Raw genomic sequence first — 17,702 nt, forward strand, 5'->3', positions numbered from 1 at the left:
AGGGGCTGAAGGAACAGATGCTGGTGTTTGGCGCTGACATTACACACGTGCAGTTGGCTCTCTGCACCCACAGGCTCTTCATCCAGAGATCCAACCAACCGTGGGTCCTGATTTAAATATTTCTGTTCTAAAAATATTAGATCAGAATGCACTGGTACTGAACAGGCATAGATTTTTTTTATTGTTATGATTCCCTGTATAACACCTATTTACATAGCGTTTACACTGTGTTGGGTATTATATGTCATCAAGAGATGAACTGACATAAATGAGAAGATGTAAGCAGGTTATGTGCAAATGCACGATTTATGTAAGGGACCTTAACACCGGCATATCTTGGTGTCAGGGAGGGTGGCATGGGCCAAGGGGATGGATGGACCCAGAAACCAGTCCCTTCACATATTGAGGTAACCATGTACCACCCCCTGGTGGAATTATTTTGAATTGCAGTTACTCAGGTGATTATTTACAAACGAATGAAAGGAGAAAACATGTTCCCTATTTCTTAAGAAAGAAGCTTCTGGAAGCTTAAACATGGGATCCGAGAGTAGAGAAGAAGCACAGGCTTGGGACTGAAGGAGGCTGCCTAGAGCAGGACTGTCCACAGGTGCTGGAGAGGCTTCAGGAGGAGGTCATGCAACAGCTTGCTGTTATTGATGTAGGTGTTCATGTTTTCATTAACTGAAGCCAAGTCCATCAAAAGTGCTGTAAACAGGTCATTTTGATTGCTTGCTGGTGTGGAGGAAAATTAAAACAGCCTCCCCATATTTGAAAAATAAGCAAAGATTTTTTTTTAAGTGGACACACATACACACATGCACACACATGCACACACACACACACACACACACGCATGCACATGCACGAACACTTTTATGCATGCATGCACATGTGTAGGCATGTGCTTGGAAAGAGCAAGATAAAAGGAAAAAGAAACCTAAACAAGGAAACCAACAGACCCTCTTTGTGTCTGAGAGTTGGGAAAGCATGGGAAACAGGCCAAGTAGCTGTGAGCAGAGGGACCCAAGAATGTGGAGATGGGATTTATTTGCAAGCGTTAAGGAAAAGGGTCCTTGGATGTGGCATGATTTGCTTCTCTTTGAAGCATGCTCTCAAGGTTTCCATTTTAATTACATCAGTTGTGACTAGAGGCACACTGCTCAGGCATTGCCTAGGCAACCCTCCGTCATGGATGTCCACTCTGGGCAGAGGCCAGGGAGAGGGCGGCTGGACCACAGCAGGGATTTCTGACCCTGCCACATTTGAGGGGCTCCTTAAATGTCAACATATTCCATTATCCCCACAGGCGGGCGCTTGTGCTTTTAGCGGCTCTTTGTGTTTTGTATTTGTTGACACAGGGGTGGCGCCTACCCTTGACAACAGAGCTCAGGTGTAGGCTCCTAGTGTGCCTGAGCTCTTGGAGTGCTTGGGTTTCTCTTGGGCCCAAATGTTGATTCTTTAAGGCCAAGAGACCTCTGGAAGCCATTTATGGTAGAGATGGTGATGAGCCTCCCAAGATGTCCTGGGAAAAAGCACAAAGGGACCTTTTCATGATGGTCTTAGAGCAGAATCAAGCTAGTAGCAGGCATGTTCTAATGCAGGCCTTTTGTTATTATTATTTTTTCCTTTTTCATTTGTTCTTTGTTTTTTGAGATATGGTTTTGCTATATAGCCAAAATTGGCCTAGAGCTCACTATGTAACTCAGGCTGGCTTTGAACTCTTTTGATCCTCCTGCCTCAGACTCCTGAGTGCTGAGATCACAGGTGTGAGCTACTGTGCCCAGTTTCAGGGCTTCCTCACTGCACTCCTGCACAAAATCACTTGTGTTTGTGAATTTCTCTGGGGTCTGCCATTTTCCCAGAGTCTCATGAATTCAGGAATCTTCAGTGGTTCTGCACTTTTGCCTCTGCCTCAGTAGAGGCGGCCACATGGAGACTGTGGGGATGGTGACATTGCATACATTGCCACCGTCTCATTAGTGAGCATTGCATTAGGAGCCATGCTCGAGACAAGATTTGTTCTCATCCTGTGTCCATGTGAGCTGTGAGACTCCTTCCCCGTGGGTCTTCCTGTCTTCTTTTGCAGTTACAGCCAAGGCCAAGAAAGTGAAAGAATCATGACAGGATCCCTCAGGGAGTGGCAGAGGGCACACTTGACTTGGCTGTTTTTTCAAATTCCAGGAATCCCACACATGTACCAGGCACTCCTCTTGCCATCCAGGATGTTACCGGAGAGCTGGGAAAGAAGAGCGTGCTTCTGTAGGTGAGGCCAACCCACTGGGCACTGAGGTGAGGTCTCCCATCACAAGTGTGGTCTTCTTGCCTTTCCTTCAGCATTTTGTGTCAAGAGAAGTTGACGCTCACCTCTCTGTAAACCATAACCATTCGTGTTTGCCCTCAGCAGACCTGGGGCTTGTTTTGAGCTGGGAAACAAACACTAGTCAAAGGCACTGAGTGCCTGGCTTAGGACATGTGTTTACTCTTCTCATCAGCAATGGCTACCTAAGCCCATGATTGACATGAGACAACAATGCAGGGGGAAGGGGAGAGAAAAGTCCTGTCTGCAATGATCAGAAAGCATACAGAAAGGGCCACAGCGTGCAGAAAGGGTCACAGCATGCAGAAAGGACCACAGCATGCAGAAAAGGCCACAGCATGCAGAAAGGGCCACAGCATGCAGAAAGGGCCACAGCATGCAGAAGGGGTCACAGCATGCAGAAAGGGCCGCAGCTTGCTGGCAGGGTAGCATTGGCAGGGTAGCCTAAGCCACTAAGGAGGACTTGATTGTGGGTTGGTCCTGATGCAGGACCGGAACAGAGCGGCTCCCCTTCCACCTCTCACCTGAGTTGCTTTGGGTCTTCACTTTCGTTCTGGACATTCTGTGAGCTTCCTAGTCTCGGCTGTGAGACAGGTTGAAGACAAAGTGTGACCTTCACCCATCACAGGCTCCAGGGCCTTGGCATCCTCTTCCCTTGACATCTCCATGCCACTTTCACGCTGTGTGGCCTCCCGGTGCTTCTGTGCCCTCACTAGTAAAACGGAGCCAACAATGCCCACATCATAGGCTAGCCATGAGCATCAAAGGAACCAACATATGTAAAATGCTTGGTGCAGTGCCTGGAACACAGTTAAATACCAGTTTCTACTTTTTACCTCTGTTACTCATTTCCAGCTCCGCATCTGCTCTCCGATCCTCATTAATCGTGGGATAAACTCATAACTCTTTTCATGGACCCGGCACTCTGGCCTCCAGCACCCTCATGTCTCATTCATGTATCTGACATATGAGTCTCCCACTCCTCTCTGGTCTATTCCCCTCCCTCATAAACCCATCCTCTCTCTGCTCCTCTAACTCCCTTATTTTTGTGACCCTAAGAATGTCCCACTCCTTCTGTGAAACTTGAACTGGCCCTGCGAAGCCCACCGGAGTGAGCCTTAGTGCTCTTTACCGTTTCCTGAATGTTGGCCCGTGGGGTGGGAGGGGCAGGCCCACTTTGGGCCAGGCTGATGCTCTTATGGCTTAGTTTTCTTTGAGTGGATTTGTTGTCTGTTTTAGTGCTTAGCGAGAACCTTCCTGTGTCTGGCTTTATTAAGATGAAAGGCTCCCTTTATTATGGCTTTCTTGGAAGAAAACAAAATCAAAGAAAAAAGCCTCCAAACAGCCACAGTTTTATAGAGAAAGCATTATTTCTGAGCTAACTGATTTTTTTTTATTCATGAAAAAATTTTAGAAATTGTAGTTCCTGGTGAAGCCATGCAGACCCACAGCTGCTCAACTCTGCTTTGAACCTATTTTGTCAACTCCTTCAACTCCAGTTTCTAGGGCAGGGTTGGCATGGCATTAACAGGTGCCCTTTGGGCATCTCTCCAAAAATATACCTTCCTTTAGAGTTGGTTAATTATTTGCCCAGAACATCTACATAACCCAGCTTCTGGGTATTCACTGGCAAAGAAGCCAAAACAGCCTCATGGACCACTTGGAAGGGAGGACAGGGAAATCCGACCGCTCTGTGTTCGCCACACCAGTCTGCAGCTTTAACTGCCTCCCTTCTGCATTGGAGGGTGTCAGAGTGATGCAGGGGCTGCAGGTGTGTGTGCTGGCATGTGTGTACAAGATCGTGTCTGTGTATCTGTGTGGGTACAGGTGCTCACAGGACTCCCAGAGTGTATCTCCTGTGGGGAAGAGGGACTGGTCCTGACAATTGCTTTCCCAGGAATCTGTGTGTTTGACAGAGCTGGGATTTTTCAGGGGTCATAGGGTTCTTATCACTTTGAGGTCACAGCACCTTCTTGCTTGTGCGTGTGCCTCTGCTGGGCCACCAGGCTCTCTCTTCTCTTCTCTTAGCTTAAACTTAGGCCCTTCCCATATTGTCAGTTAGGCTCATGCTGAGTGGAGTCTGAGAGAGTAGCTCTGTAGATGATGGTGGTGGTCTAAATGATAGCAACATTTCCCTATAATCCTATTGGGGTTTTCAGAACCTGATCAGGGCCTGGACCTCTGCATAAAGACTCTGTGACTGAAACTCATCTGGATTTGAAACTGAGGCAAAGTCAGGTCAGAGCATAGCTTTTCAGTTTGGCTATTGTCTTGTGGTTTAGAAGCAACCTGAAGATAAGAAGCAGCTTTGCAGGGTTTCTGGTCCACCCTGCAGAGCCTAGCTACGTCCAGAACACTTGCGTCTCACTGGTATTCTAGAACACAGCCGTATGCCCCAAGTTAGTGTTCACAGCCCCCAGGTCCAGCTCTAGACTTGCCTAATGGCAGTTTTTAAGCTGTTGATTCTTGGCCCTGAAGCAACCTTCGTGTACCATCTGGCGACACTGGGGCTGCCCCCAGACAGGTGGTGTTTTTCCTTTGCCAGATGACATTTCCAGGGTCTTCTATAGGGGACAAAAAAGAGAAAGAAGTTCTTTCTGCTTGCTCACTTTTTTTTTTTTTATTTTTTTTTTGCATGATATCAGGGCAGGAGGCAATGGTGGGTGAAGATGTGGCTTCTGATGCCAACTTTCTATTTGTCCCTCTGTTCCTGGCGTCAAGCCCTGTGGAAGCCCCTAAGACATACCTGTAACCAGCTGTACATAACCCATCCTCAGAAAGCTGAGTCAGAGTTCAGAGACCCTGATAATCTCTCCATTCATCTCCAGACCCTCAGAGTTGTCAGTGAGGACTGTCACTGTTTTCCCAATGTCCCCTTCTGGACTCTGACCTCCAGTGCCCATTTAACCAATTCCCCCCATTCAGTTCTCTGTTAAAATAACTGGGGTGGTGGTAGGGGGGAGTGGATACTGCTGTCATGACTCAGTTGACGGATGCATACCCAGCGACGTCTGTTGTGTTCTCCTTGGCTGTCCCTCAAGCATTTACATCATACTTTAATTACCTAAAGCACAACTTTCTGGTATTTTCCTTTTCCAGCTGGATGTGCCAATCCACTAGTGCTTATGTCACCCCTGCCCACTTGTGCACCCCACTGGTCAGGAGGACTGCTGTTCCACCTGGAATCCCTCCCCAGACCAGCAACTGCAGACAACCTTCCTGTCGCCCCTCAGCCCCCTCAGTCCATTTCACTAACAGGTCGTGAACGGGCCAGAATGGCGCCTTGTTTCACACCTGTTCCTGTGGCTTCAGGGGCGCTCACACCCTGGATGCTCTTAGGTCTGCAGAGGCTCCTTTCCTGGCCCGCTCTTCCCTTGCTTTCCGGACCCCAGCCTCCCCGCTTTGCCCATTTTCCCAGCACACTTGCTGCTTCAAGGCCAACTTGATGCCTACTGCCTTTTTTGTGCGGAACACTCTTCTCCTCTGCTCACACCCTGCTGGTCTCTTCTTACTCTTGGGGAAGTAGCTTCAGGTTTTTTAAGGAAACACCCTGTCCAGAGTTCACACTTCCCAGGCCCTGCCTCTTTCTTTTCCAGGGCTTCCAGTCATTTCTAATCAGCTGTGTGTCTGCACCTTTCCTCACTTGATTAGTCCTACTCGTTAAATCAGAAGATCGGCAAGGTGGGCACTGGGTCTGTTTAATTCAGCGCCACGTTCCCATAGTCACCCCCCCCACACACACCATTACAGATGTGCTAAGGGAGAGGGTGAGTTTGAATGGGTCTTTAAGGAAAGGAAGAAGCAAGAAAACTTGACTAGCAACTGCTCCGCCACACAGAGATGTTTTCAGGTGTTCTCTGCTACCCATCCCTTCCCGAGCCACAGCACTTCCTGTAAAGAAAGGGGTTCCTGTAAAGATGGTGCAATGTGTAACCATGTGGAGAAAATGGCTTGACATGGCAGTGTGTGTGTGTAAATGTGCATTGAAGTATGTCTTGATTATATTTAGGACACTTGCACAGTACTAAAACACATACACTGTTTGTACCTCAAGCATGGTCCTCAGAGGGGGATTTCCATGTGGATTATAGCTTCGAGGACCAAAGGAGGGATGGACAGGAGTGTCTGCGTTGTTTAGAAACTCAGCTTGCCTTTGGAAGACTCAGCTCCCGCTTTGGCGGCTTCTCAGAGACCTCAGCTTCTTTAGCGCCCACAGGCAAGTCCACGTGGTCTCTGGAGGGGTAGCATCTGGATGTATGGATTCTTTAATTCCAGCCTAGTCCTTGTTGGTGCCGTGAGTAGGTGTGATCATTATAATGTGATATTCACACAGTTGATTTTTTAAAGTTTAATTTCACTTTAGTTTGTCAGTGGTAGAATCCCTGCTGGCATGTCATTTAATTTGCTTCCTGTGCTAATGATGATTCTGAAGCTTTTCAAAGAAATGACTATATGATAATACCAAATTTGACGGTGGATTCGAGCCATCATCTATAGGGATGGATCACAACAAAGCTCCCTGGGGCATCCATTCTTGTAACGTGTACCAGGAATCCTACTGCTTCTGCTTTGCTCTGGGATACAGAGGAGCGAGAAGAGGAAGGCCTAGCCCTTTTTTCTGGGCCAGAGGCAGACTGCAGATGCTGGGCAAAAGCTGTGGGAAGACACAGGCTTAATAATTAGGAAGAGCACGCTCACAGTGTTGGCTGCTCCATATTGAGATAGATTACATGTTGAGGAAAAGCATTTCTCATCAATCACTGACTGGCTCAGACACCCATAGACAGTTTAGGCCATCACTAGAATGAACACCCAGGGGTCCCCACTTCTAGACAGAACACTCCTTACCACCCAGGTACATGCCACTGTGGAATTCTGAGCCCAGGGTTGGACCTAAGCTGATAGAGACCTGAAGACTTGATGCTTTTTCTCTTAGTTTCATCATAATGAACCAATCACAGGAGGTTATGATGTCAGACATCTCCTTTTATTGGCTTTTAGGAGACTCCTTTTGGAAAACCCAGAGGTACTGGAAACATTCATCTACAACCTCTTTGAAGAATGTGGTGAGAAAAATACATACATATAATAAAGATATGTCTATGAGCAGTGCAGTTCCGAGGGGTGTTCAAAGGCTCAGAAGCGCTTCTGGAGGGCAGACTGGATATTCTTCAGCAGGCCCCACTTAGCTCGGTTCTTCCCACGCCCATCTGGTGTTACCACCTGCAATGGGAAGCAAAGAGTGCATGGGACCAGCCACAGAGGGACAGCAGCTCCTAGAGCGTCGGCCCACTCCATACATCATCTCAGTAAACAACCGTAGAAAGCTTGCATGGTCAGTCCCCCCTAGAGATGAAGAGATCCAGCCTCAGGGTGCCACAGAGCTTTAACGGTGCCCACAGCTGTCATGTGCTGGCGTCACTATTCTACAGATTAAGTTTTACTTCTTTCCAGGCAGCTTATACAATCACATATGGACGAGCAGGATAAACTAGACACCAAATGGACTTCCCCATAGAACCCCACCCCAGCCTCTGGAACTTTCTGTTCCTTTCCCATCTCTCACCAGGTGTAAGTTCCAGCTAAGGAATTTTGTTTTTTTTTTCCCCACTAAACTTGGAGTGACCTGTTTTGGGTGTTGGGGAAATGACAGTTTTTATTTGTTTTTGTTTGTTTTAAATCTCTGTAGTCTCGACATTGCCTAAGGTAAAGAGAAGAGTCTTAGAAATGTGCACAAAGGCCGGGCGGTGGTGGCGCACGCCTTTAATCCCAGCACTTGGGAGGCAGAGCCAGGCGAATCTCTGTGAGTTCGAGGCCAGCCTGGTCTACAGAGTGAGTTCCAGGAAAGGCGCAAAGCTACACAGAGAAACCCTGTCTCGAAAAACCAAAAAAAAAAAAAAAAAAAAAAAAAAAAATGTGCACGAAAGATGAAAGGACCATAATTTGTAAGTCGTCCAATTTTTTTCCCTTTTAAACAGACAAGAATGCTTTATACTGACTTTGGAAAGTGAATGGTCAATCATGCTTTATACTGACTTTGGAAAGTGAATGGTCAATCAGTGCTCCCTGGGAAAAGGCAAACTGCACCAGGTAACAGGGCCAAACAGGACCTACTTAGAAAGCTCATCGCTTACTTTGAAAGTGGTGGGCCTCTCCATTCCTCAGACCTGGTAACGTTACCACCCCCTAATACACATTTACTGAAGACATATTTAGGGACTAAAGTTGGGATGAAAGATCCCAGTGCCCATACAAATGAGGATATTGACAAATGAATAGATGGGGTGGGGTTGGATTTGGTTAATAAAAAGGAATGCTTATCCAATGCACAGAGTCTCTATGATAACATTTTTAATCTTTTATATTTGTATTGGGCAAAAATAGAGGTGATACATGGATTTAATCCTGATGAAGATGAAATGAAAAATACAAGATGCACAGAGAGCTACCGGGGATAGTGGAAGAAGTCTAACGGTACTGTGAGTTTTGGGGTTTGGAACTTCATTAAAAAGTAGACATTTTAAAGTTTTGCCTTAAGCTAGAGTAGGGATCTTCAAAGACAAAGACCGGGTGTTGTAATAGACAGAAGGAGTGTTTACAAACAATAGGATCAGATGGAACAGAGGCCAGAAGAAGCAGAAGGACAGAACTTGAAATGCTACAGAAATTGAAAATACAGTTGATTATCTCCTTGTCCCAAGAGCCCGACTCAGTACCTCTCCAAGAGAATCATGCTGAAGCTGTGTGATGGGGCTGTTCGGGAAAAGGAGAGGAGAGCAAAGGCTCACCAGCTCATGGGAGCTAGACTTGAAAAACTGACTCTAGAATGATATAGAAGCAATGTGGGCAAACAGTGATACACCTAGTTCACTTATGACTGTAGATGCAATCATATAAAATCAAACATAAGGTAATTGAAATAGCTGTTAGAATAGCATATTAAAACAATATATGAGCCAGGCCGTGGTGGTGCATACCTTTAATCCCAGCACTCAGGAGGCAGAGGCAGGCAGATCTCTGTGATATAGTAATAACCAAGGGCTTATTTCATGAAGGTAAGTAGGATCCAGCATCAGAAAAGGCAACCATGGTTCTGGGAGTGATGCTTAGGATAAAGCTTGGGTTTAGCATGGGCCAGGTCCTGGCTTTAACTTCTGGCACCATTATCAAATCAAAACAAAACAAAAAACGATCATAATTTACTTCATTGCTAATGACCTAAAGGAGAAAAATACTGTATTATGTCAAATAATGCAAATAAGTCATTCTCTATACATAATCTCTCAGAAACCTGGAAATCGGAGGACATTCCTTTAACTTAAAGGCTATAAACCTAAACACTGAATAAAAACCAATAAGTCAATGGAGAAAGTTTAGTATCAGCAGATGACAAGTGTATCTACTACCACTGCCATTTTATGTATGACTCAAGGCTCTCACTAAAGTGATTAGGAAGAAAAAGAAATATAAACTCAAAGACTGTGAGGGAAGAGATAAAATCACCATTACTTATAAATGATAAGATTATATGCCTGGAAAAACAAGGCGAATCGAATAATAGAGTCCGTAAAGATTTGCCAGAATTCAGATTTATCTCCAGAGAGCAGTAATTTTTCTTCTGAACCAGCCATCTATTAGGAATATACTAAAATGTAGAACAAGCATGTATAATATCAAAGTTTGTGCACTATTCACTTTTTTTGTTTTTTCTAAATGTATTTAAGGGGTACAAGATATGTTGATATACATATGCATGGTGAGACACGACAAGAAGCAAATCAGTAAATTTGTCATTCCGCATAATCACTGGCTTACTATGTGATTATGCATCTAAAATAGTAGCAAATTTATCACATATGACATAGTATTGAGCACAATACTCATGTTGCTCATTAGCTCACTGAACTATGTAGTTTACCCAGGAACATTAGGGTTGAAGACCCCAGAAAACCTCACATAAAACAGTTTGAATCAATGTTCAGATATACTGCAAACATCCCCGTTGCCTTCCAGTTAATTGCTCAGTAGCTTTCTAATTCTAAGTCAATTTCTAATTCAAATTCTGTCTGGATTTAAAAAAATAATTAAAAAAATAAGCATAGTGAGTTCCTTCAAAGTTTATATAAATAAATCAGCCTCCATGGTTAACTAATTTAGGTTTTTTAAAAGAAACAAGGGTAATGGAGATGCCTGGCCCTTCCTCACAACAACACAAAGCTGACGTTAACAGCCAGTTAGAGCAGAGAGGTACCGACACAAGAGTGGAGACTCTCCTGTGTCATACAGTCTTCATCTTGGAACGTCTTCACTCCAGTTTGAGACAAAACCCTCAAGGCTTCTATTTTTCAGTCCCTAGCCCCATAACTCACAAGATTCTTAGCTCCTATTACTGCCCAGTGGCTCCATGCGCAGCTTACAGGTTTCATTTCCTCTTTATCAAGGGTGTATGTATATATTGTCTCCATTTTTGCCCAGCAATGGGTGGTATATCACCATATATACAATATTACCCTTACCTTACATACAGACCCTCACATGAATCTTGTCTGAACCCTCAAACCTCTGTGTTCCACGGCAAAGGGGAACTTAGGACAGTTAAGTTAGCTGTTTGGGGATGGGAGGTTTTCCCATCATCATGGGCTCAGTGTTAAACAGGCCCTCGGGAAAGGTAGAGGCAGAATGGAGTCTGAGGGAGGGCTGGCCGTGGGAAAAGGACCCAGCTGGAAGTTGATGTCTGGAAGAAGGAGGAAAGGCATATGAGTTAAGCAATGTTAAGTGGCCAGAAAAAGACAAGGAGTGGGTTCTTCCTCAGAAACCTCTCCACAGGATGATCCAGACATTGAAGGTGCTTTGATTTAGCCAATGAGAACCATTGTGGACTTCTGAGCTGCAGAAATGTAACGATTTGTGCTACTTAACTGCTAATTTGTCATTTTCCGAAGGAAACCCACACACAGGTGGACAGTTAGGCTAATCAGGATTTGAAGCATATGGAAAGAGAGTGAGCAGAGGAAAGAGGTGATAGTAAGGAATGGGAAGTGGTCAGTGTGTATATTGGGTATACTGAGGACCACGGAGGGTCGGGAGGAGAAACAGAGGCCAACAGACACAGGGATTGTGCAAAAACACATTTGTCTGCTCTTTCAAAATAGACCACTAGGCTCTTTGATGGTAGAGGCTTTGAGGTGGAGACCACAAGCAATAAGGAACCAGTAAGACCAACACAGTGTCCATTGTCATGGAGATTGGCCAGCTAGTGTTTTTGGGATTGGGACCCAGGAACATGAGCCCCAATCCAAGAATCTTTTCAATACATGATTCTGTCCCAGAAACAACAATTGATACATCAAACAAGCAGCTCTCTCTGCTTTGATAGCACCTCCCCAGAGTCAGGTGCTCTCCAGGGCTGGGCTCGCTCCTGGACTAACTTACATGTGATTATGGTCCAGGAGGCTAGAGCTCTGGCTGTGAATACATACAGACCTAGGGTCAACTCAGCCCCACCTCCCTTGTCTCCTCCATATGAGTTTCCTCCTCGAGGTAAGATCCGAGTGTCTGGGACGATCAGTGATAATGGATGTACAGTGTCTGACACAGATTTGACCTTCAAATGGGACCTTTAAAGTGTTGCAAAACTAGTTTTCTTGTTTCCTGTACTGTACTATGTGCCAAAGAAAATTTCTTAAAAAATCAACAAGTCCTAGGCTATGCAAATCAAATATAAAAGGTTTTATTTCACGTCTTTTATAAAAGTACATATGATGGAAGCATAGTGGCTTGGATAAGAAATGATTACGCTACCTCATTGCAGCATTCAAATGAAACCTTTCAGAAATGCGCATAGCATCAGTGCCAAAGGAAAAAATTTCGATTTTATAGGAAAGAGCTAAAGCCATTACTTTTATGAAGCTTTATAAATGTCATTCAAACACACCATCTTATTTTCATTTGCTCTTGAAGCCTTTACTTATGCAAATCATGACAAATGTTAAGGAAGCCGGTGTTTCCTCTGGAATGCTAATAGAACCACAAAGAAGGGAGGAAGAATTACTTCTGAAGGAAAAATCCATACTGTAGCTCCTCCAGTCAGATAAAAATGAAGCGTCCAGAAAACCTCATTAATTAGGGTTCTGCTCATTTAGATATTGTATGAAAAAGCAAAGAGACAGGAACACATTTCCCTCTCTTTCAACAAGGGCAAATTAATCGCATAAAGACAATTTTAGGGGAATGCTTTTCCTTGACTGGCTGTATAAAACATTCAGTTTTCAGGCATCTTACGCTACTTTGCGATTATTAATTTTATTTATCAATTTATTTCTTCACTCCTTAATTTAGACATTCACTCATATATTCATTTGTTTGGTTACATTTTTACTCATGTATTCGTTCAATAACCGCTAAGATGCCGCTGAATACAAACAGCTTCGGTAAGCGCTGTAGGAGAGAGAAAGATGAATTAGGTAAGAATTTTGTTTGTGAGGAGGTCACAGTGTTCGAGAGATGAGAGGACCCAAGAGGCTAAGATGGCAGACTGATGGCAGGCCTCGGTTTCTCTATCCATTCCCCAATCCTCACATCTAGAGGTGACAGATGATTCATAAAAGAAATTAATAACTACTGAGTGCCCTTCATGGGCAAGCCATTTCTGAGGGATTCTAAAAGAAGGCAGATGGAATCAGATTAAAGACAAAGTCCATAGTCAAGAGCACAGAGTACAATATGTAGTAACGGGTGTGAGGCTTTGGGGCTCTGGAGTGAGAAGGTCTCTGTGGCAACTGACCAACAGACAGTGAGGCTGGCTGAGGAACAGCTGAAGAGCAGCCAGGCAGGCTTTCTCATCACACTTCCTTGGCATGTGTCTGAGCTCTGTGAGGGGGCACGACAGTAGGAAGTGATGGAAATAGTCCCACTCTGCGGACTTGCTTCCTGACAGCATAAGCCTGCCCCGTCCTTCTTCCCCATTCTCCATCATTATTATAGACAAAGACCAATCGGATTCTCTCCCTCAAAGATTAACCAGACTGTTGGGTGCTGTGCCATTGGATCGCTCAGAGCATGGATCAAGACGATCCAAAACTGCATGAAAGCTGGATTTAGGGGAGCAGAAACTAAGGGGTGACCAAAAATGAGGCAGATTCAGAGAGAAGCAGACAGGAGGGAAGGAGGAGGAGAAGAGAGTGAAAAGGAGGAGAAGGGAGGGGAGGGGAAGATGGAAGGCAAGAGGAAGAAGGAAGCAGAGGTCAGAGGAGGGGGGAGAAGAAAGGAGTGGGGAGGGGAAGGGAGGGGAGGGTGATAACTTTTAGTTGGCATGGACATCAACTTAGACAGACTTGTGTCTTTTAGATATAACTTAGAAGTCTCTTGAGGATGTCAGCCCCCCTTCTTCTAAACCCTAACTGAACAGACCTGCCCCTTTTCCTTTTTAAAGAACCTCTAAGACTATTCAGATTCCAAAGAGCATCTTCACAGTTATATAGTAAGATAGCTCTTCTCAGTCCCGGTATTCTTAATATCAATCCAATAGCATTCATGAGTGTGCTGCCACTTGGGAATTCAAAGAAGAATCGCTCTCCAATACAAAGAAGAACAGCTTGTTTCCTTGCTTTACGGAGCTCACCTGACTTGCTCAGTGTCTGCTTGTTAACTCCCAGATAAACCAAAAATAATTTTACTATAAATATGTCTTGAATATTACACAGGACATACTTGTACCATAAGTTTTATTTGCTGTCTGTGAGAAATTCTGATTTAACTGGCTGTCCTGCCTCTTTGCTGAATTTCACACCTCGTCTTTGTAGGGGGTAGCACTCCCTCGGAGTTTGGTTTTCTCAGACAGTAATTATTTCTTATTCTTCTCATATACCATGGCATGTTTACTAGTCCTTGACTGCGGCAGAAGGAGGGGTTAAGCTTGGTTTCAACTCTGAATTTCTGTAGTCTAACACAAAGCCTAGAACAAGCGGTTTTGAGTTCAGCAGAACCCACCATCCTCAGACCTGGTCTGCAAAGGCTAGCGGAGACCACCAGCCCTGCCTCTGGCTGAGAGTTAAGCAGCTTTCTGAACTTAAAGTGCTGAATTCTCTGTGGTCTCTGATGATCTTCAAGCCAAATCTGTACTCTCTCAAGGCGTTCCCATTTGATGGGCCAGAGAGATGGCTCAGCTGGCAAAGGCTCTGGACAACAAGCCTGAGGACCTCAGTTTGATCCCCAGGACCCACACGAGAGAAGATGAAACTGAGTTTTGCAAGTTGTCCTCTGACATCCATGTGCGCACCACAGTATGCATGCGTGTGTATGTGCCTGGGTATGTATGCACACGTGGGTCCCTCCAATCAACTTTTAAAAATTAAGTCCAAGTAATAAAATAAATTCTACCCTAGAAACAAATGTACACAATACCTTGCAGATGTCACTCCATTGCCCGGGACCGTTATCGTTGATGGCTCTAACCTTGAACAAATACTCCGTGTTGGGGGTGAGGTTGTGCAGCTCCAGGTTCTGCTGCATGATGTCCCGAATTTGTCCACAGAGCTCTGTTCGAACATTGTTAGGAGGAGTAGTAATGAGCTCATAGAATTCCATCTCAAAGGAGTCCACATCTTCTGTCGGGCATGTCCAGTAAACCTAGGAGAAATGGGTGTGTGAGTATGGCACCGATACACACCGCTTGGCTGTCCTTCCCATAAAGATTTGTGCTGTTGACTGTCTGTGGCTGTGATTAAGCTGATCCCATCTTCCACAGCTGCTGAAGGCTTTGAGTTAGATCATGGGTAAGGGTCTTGGGAAGCTCTGATGAAGCCTGGTGTGACACACATGATGGATTTTGGGAACAGGGGGTTGCTTTTCAGGGTTCTGTTACTGTCAGAGAACATGGAGGCAATAGCCATAGATACAGTTTACCAGATACCTGTTGTGCATCAGCTCTCACACCAGGTACTTCTATCTCCAGGTAATCAGGTAATCCTCAGAAACCTCTGGATTGTCTCCTCCCACTTTACAGGTACAGAAATGATACATTTGACAAATTCTGTCGAAGCACAGAACATGGGAGAATGGCACACTCGTCTCCCAGCCTGTTATAGTTGCTGGGATGCAAAATATTTCCTTCTCTACCCATGAGGAAATATCCAGCAATGGAGACAATATGTTCATACTCAAATCAGAAGATATCAACTCCTGAGAAGAGATCTAGTAACAAGTCTCAAACAGCAGATAACATTTGGCATAGAAATAGTTTACGACAATAGTGGTTTTACATTTATTTAGTGTGTGTGTGTGTGTGCGTGTGCATGCGCGCGTGTGCACGCACGTGTGCACTCACACCATGCCAAGTGCCATGGAGTGCATGTGTGGGTCAATGGACAACTTGCTGGATTCTGTTCTCTCCTTCTACCATATGGGTCCTTGAGATAGGACTCAGGTTGTGAGGCTTAGGGATAAGTGCCACCATCTTGCTGGCCCTAAACTTAAAAAACAACAACAGTATTTTTAAAGCACATTTCAGCCTGGTAGTGATGGCACACGCCTTTAACCCCAGCTCTTGGAAGGCAGAGGCAGGTGGATCTCTGAGTTTGAGGCCAGCCTGGGCTACAGAGCTAGTTTCAAGGCAGCCAGGGCTACACAGAGAAACTCTATCTCAGAAAACAAAAACAAAACGCATGCAGATTTCTAATGCTTTTATTATATTTTTGGCTAAAGTTAAATGTCATAGGTACAATTAAAGTATAATTTTATGAGTACTAATATTTATAAGTCAATTTACCCACCAAATAAAATTAACTAATTTTCTTTCTGATTATTCAGACAAGCACATTTATGATAACATGCTTTGGAAATGCAGAAAAAGTATAAGGGAAGAAAATAAACATTCCTCCTAATCCACAGATTGATTCATCACAGTGTTTTTCTCCTGTCAGGAGATACGAACACACTAGTGCATGTGATTGGGATTACGTGGTGTGTGCAGGTGCATACACACACACACACACACACACACATACAGACACATACAAACACACTCTCTCTCACATACAGACAGACACACACACTCTCTCTCTCTCACACACACACAGACACACACACATAGACACACTCTCACACAGACACACACACACACACACACACTTTCTGTCTGTCTGTCTCTCTCATTCATACACAGACACACACACACACACACACACACTGTCTGTCTGTCTGTCTCTCTCTCTCTCTCACACACACACACACACACAAACACACACACACGCACACACACATAAAATGAATACATGTAATGAAGCTTAAAATAAGACAACAAACCCTTTCAGAAATAACAGACCCCTTCTATAACTGAGTTGTCAGGGTTTTTTTTTCTAGTTTTATACTCAGATAAATGCTGCAATGAATATTTTGGGGGCATAAATTGTCACCTATTTTTTTGTAGTTTAAGAAATTATTTCGAGAAATCAAATTGAGTTAAAGGATCTCTAGGATTTTGCAATACATACTAGTAACTTCTAAGACCCACTTGAACATTTTCTATGCAGAAATCCTGAAGATTTGGAAGTGATGTCAACATAGATTTAATCATTGTCATTGTAGAGTACAGTAAGTCCCTGGGAAGGGCCCATTCCATGACCTAGAAGAGGGATCTTCAATATTACTACTATTGTTATTTTACATTAAATCACTGTCTGGCCATAGGTGAGGTGGCAGTGACTTGCTTGGTTGTGTTGGTCTGTCCATGCCCCAAGCTTATCCAGGGGTGGCTCTTAGGCAGCATAGATGACTTCTCCAAGTTCAAGTATGGAGCAGACCCCACCAGCCCTTCTGCTTCATAGCAGGAGCTGTGGACTCCCTGTGAGCCTGGGGTGGCACTGAGATGAGACACCCTGTCACCAGAGATCACTGATGTCACCCATACCCTAGGCCCTGCTGATTCAGCTGCTCACCCAGGCATCTTGTGTGAAGGACAGGGAGAGACACTATGCTGTGTTCGAGGGTCTCCAGGAGGACACTGCTCTACCTGGAACAGTTCTTATGATATTAGTTTTTATCCCCTGAAGCAAAGATTACAATGTCTCAGCGGAATGGGAAGGTAAGACTTGGTCTCTGTCTGGTCTTTGTTTTCTTGTGTTTAGACTCTACCTCCTGAAGTGCAGTCTTCAGACAGCAGCATTGGCAGCACCCAGGTTGTGAGAGACACACTCTGAGGCCCCAAAACTGGATGACACAGAATCTACCTTCTAACAAGTCTTCAGGAGATGTTAGTGTCTGGGAACCACGAATCTAGACTTCAAGATGCCTATTATCTTTGGGAGAGGGACAGAAGATGAGTTCTGCCATATGGAAGCAGGCCACAGACTAATATGGGAGGTATGTCCCTGTAGGAACCTCAAAGGAG

The 17,702-nt window shown here is 44.7% G+C and overlaps 1 protein-coding gene and 1 long non-coding RNA gene across 3 annotated transcripts in view; one reads left to right on the forward strand and one right to left on the reverse strand.

Annotated features, from left to right (window-relative positions):
* On the forward strand, window positions 1–7,485 carry LOC131915295 (uncharacterized). The gene is made up of 4 exons (XR_009380313.1): window positions 1–100; window positions 2,182–2,289; window positions 5,914–5,998; window positions 7,319–7,485. It is a non-coding gene; the product is annotated as an uncharacterized LOC131915295 (long non-coding RNA).
* The window catches only part of Trim42 (tripartite motif containing 42), a 19,176-nt gene continuing 8,756 nt past the window's right edge, over window positions 7,283–17,702 (reverse strand). For both annotated transcript variants that reach the window (XM_059268414.1, XM_059268412.1), the window contains exons 4-5: window positions 14,720–14,944; window positions 7,283–7,540 (exon numbers count right to left, since the gene is read on the reverse strand). In XM_059268414.1, the coding sequence (XP_059124397.1) occupies window positions 7,454–7,540; window positions 14,720–14,944 (312 nt within the window). In that variant the 3' untranslated portion in view covers window positions 7,283–7,453. The remainder of the gene's footprint in view (window positions 7,541–14,719; window positions 14,945–17,702) is intronic.

The sequence above is a fragment of the Peromyscus eremicus genome, chromosome 7, assembly GCF_949786415.1.
Source record: "Peromyscus eremicus chromosome 7, PerEre_H2_v1, whole genome shotgun sequence".
NCBI classification, from domain to species: Eukaryota; Metazoa; Chordata; class Mammalia; order Rodentia; family Cricetidae; genus Peromyscus; species Peromyscus eremicus.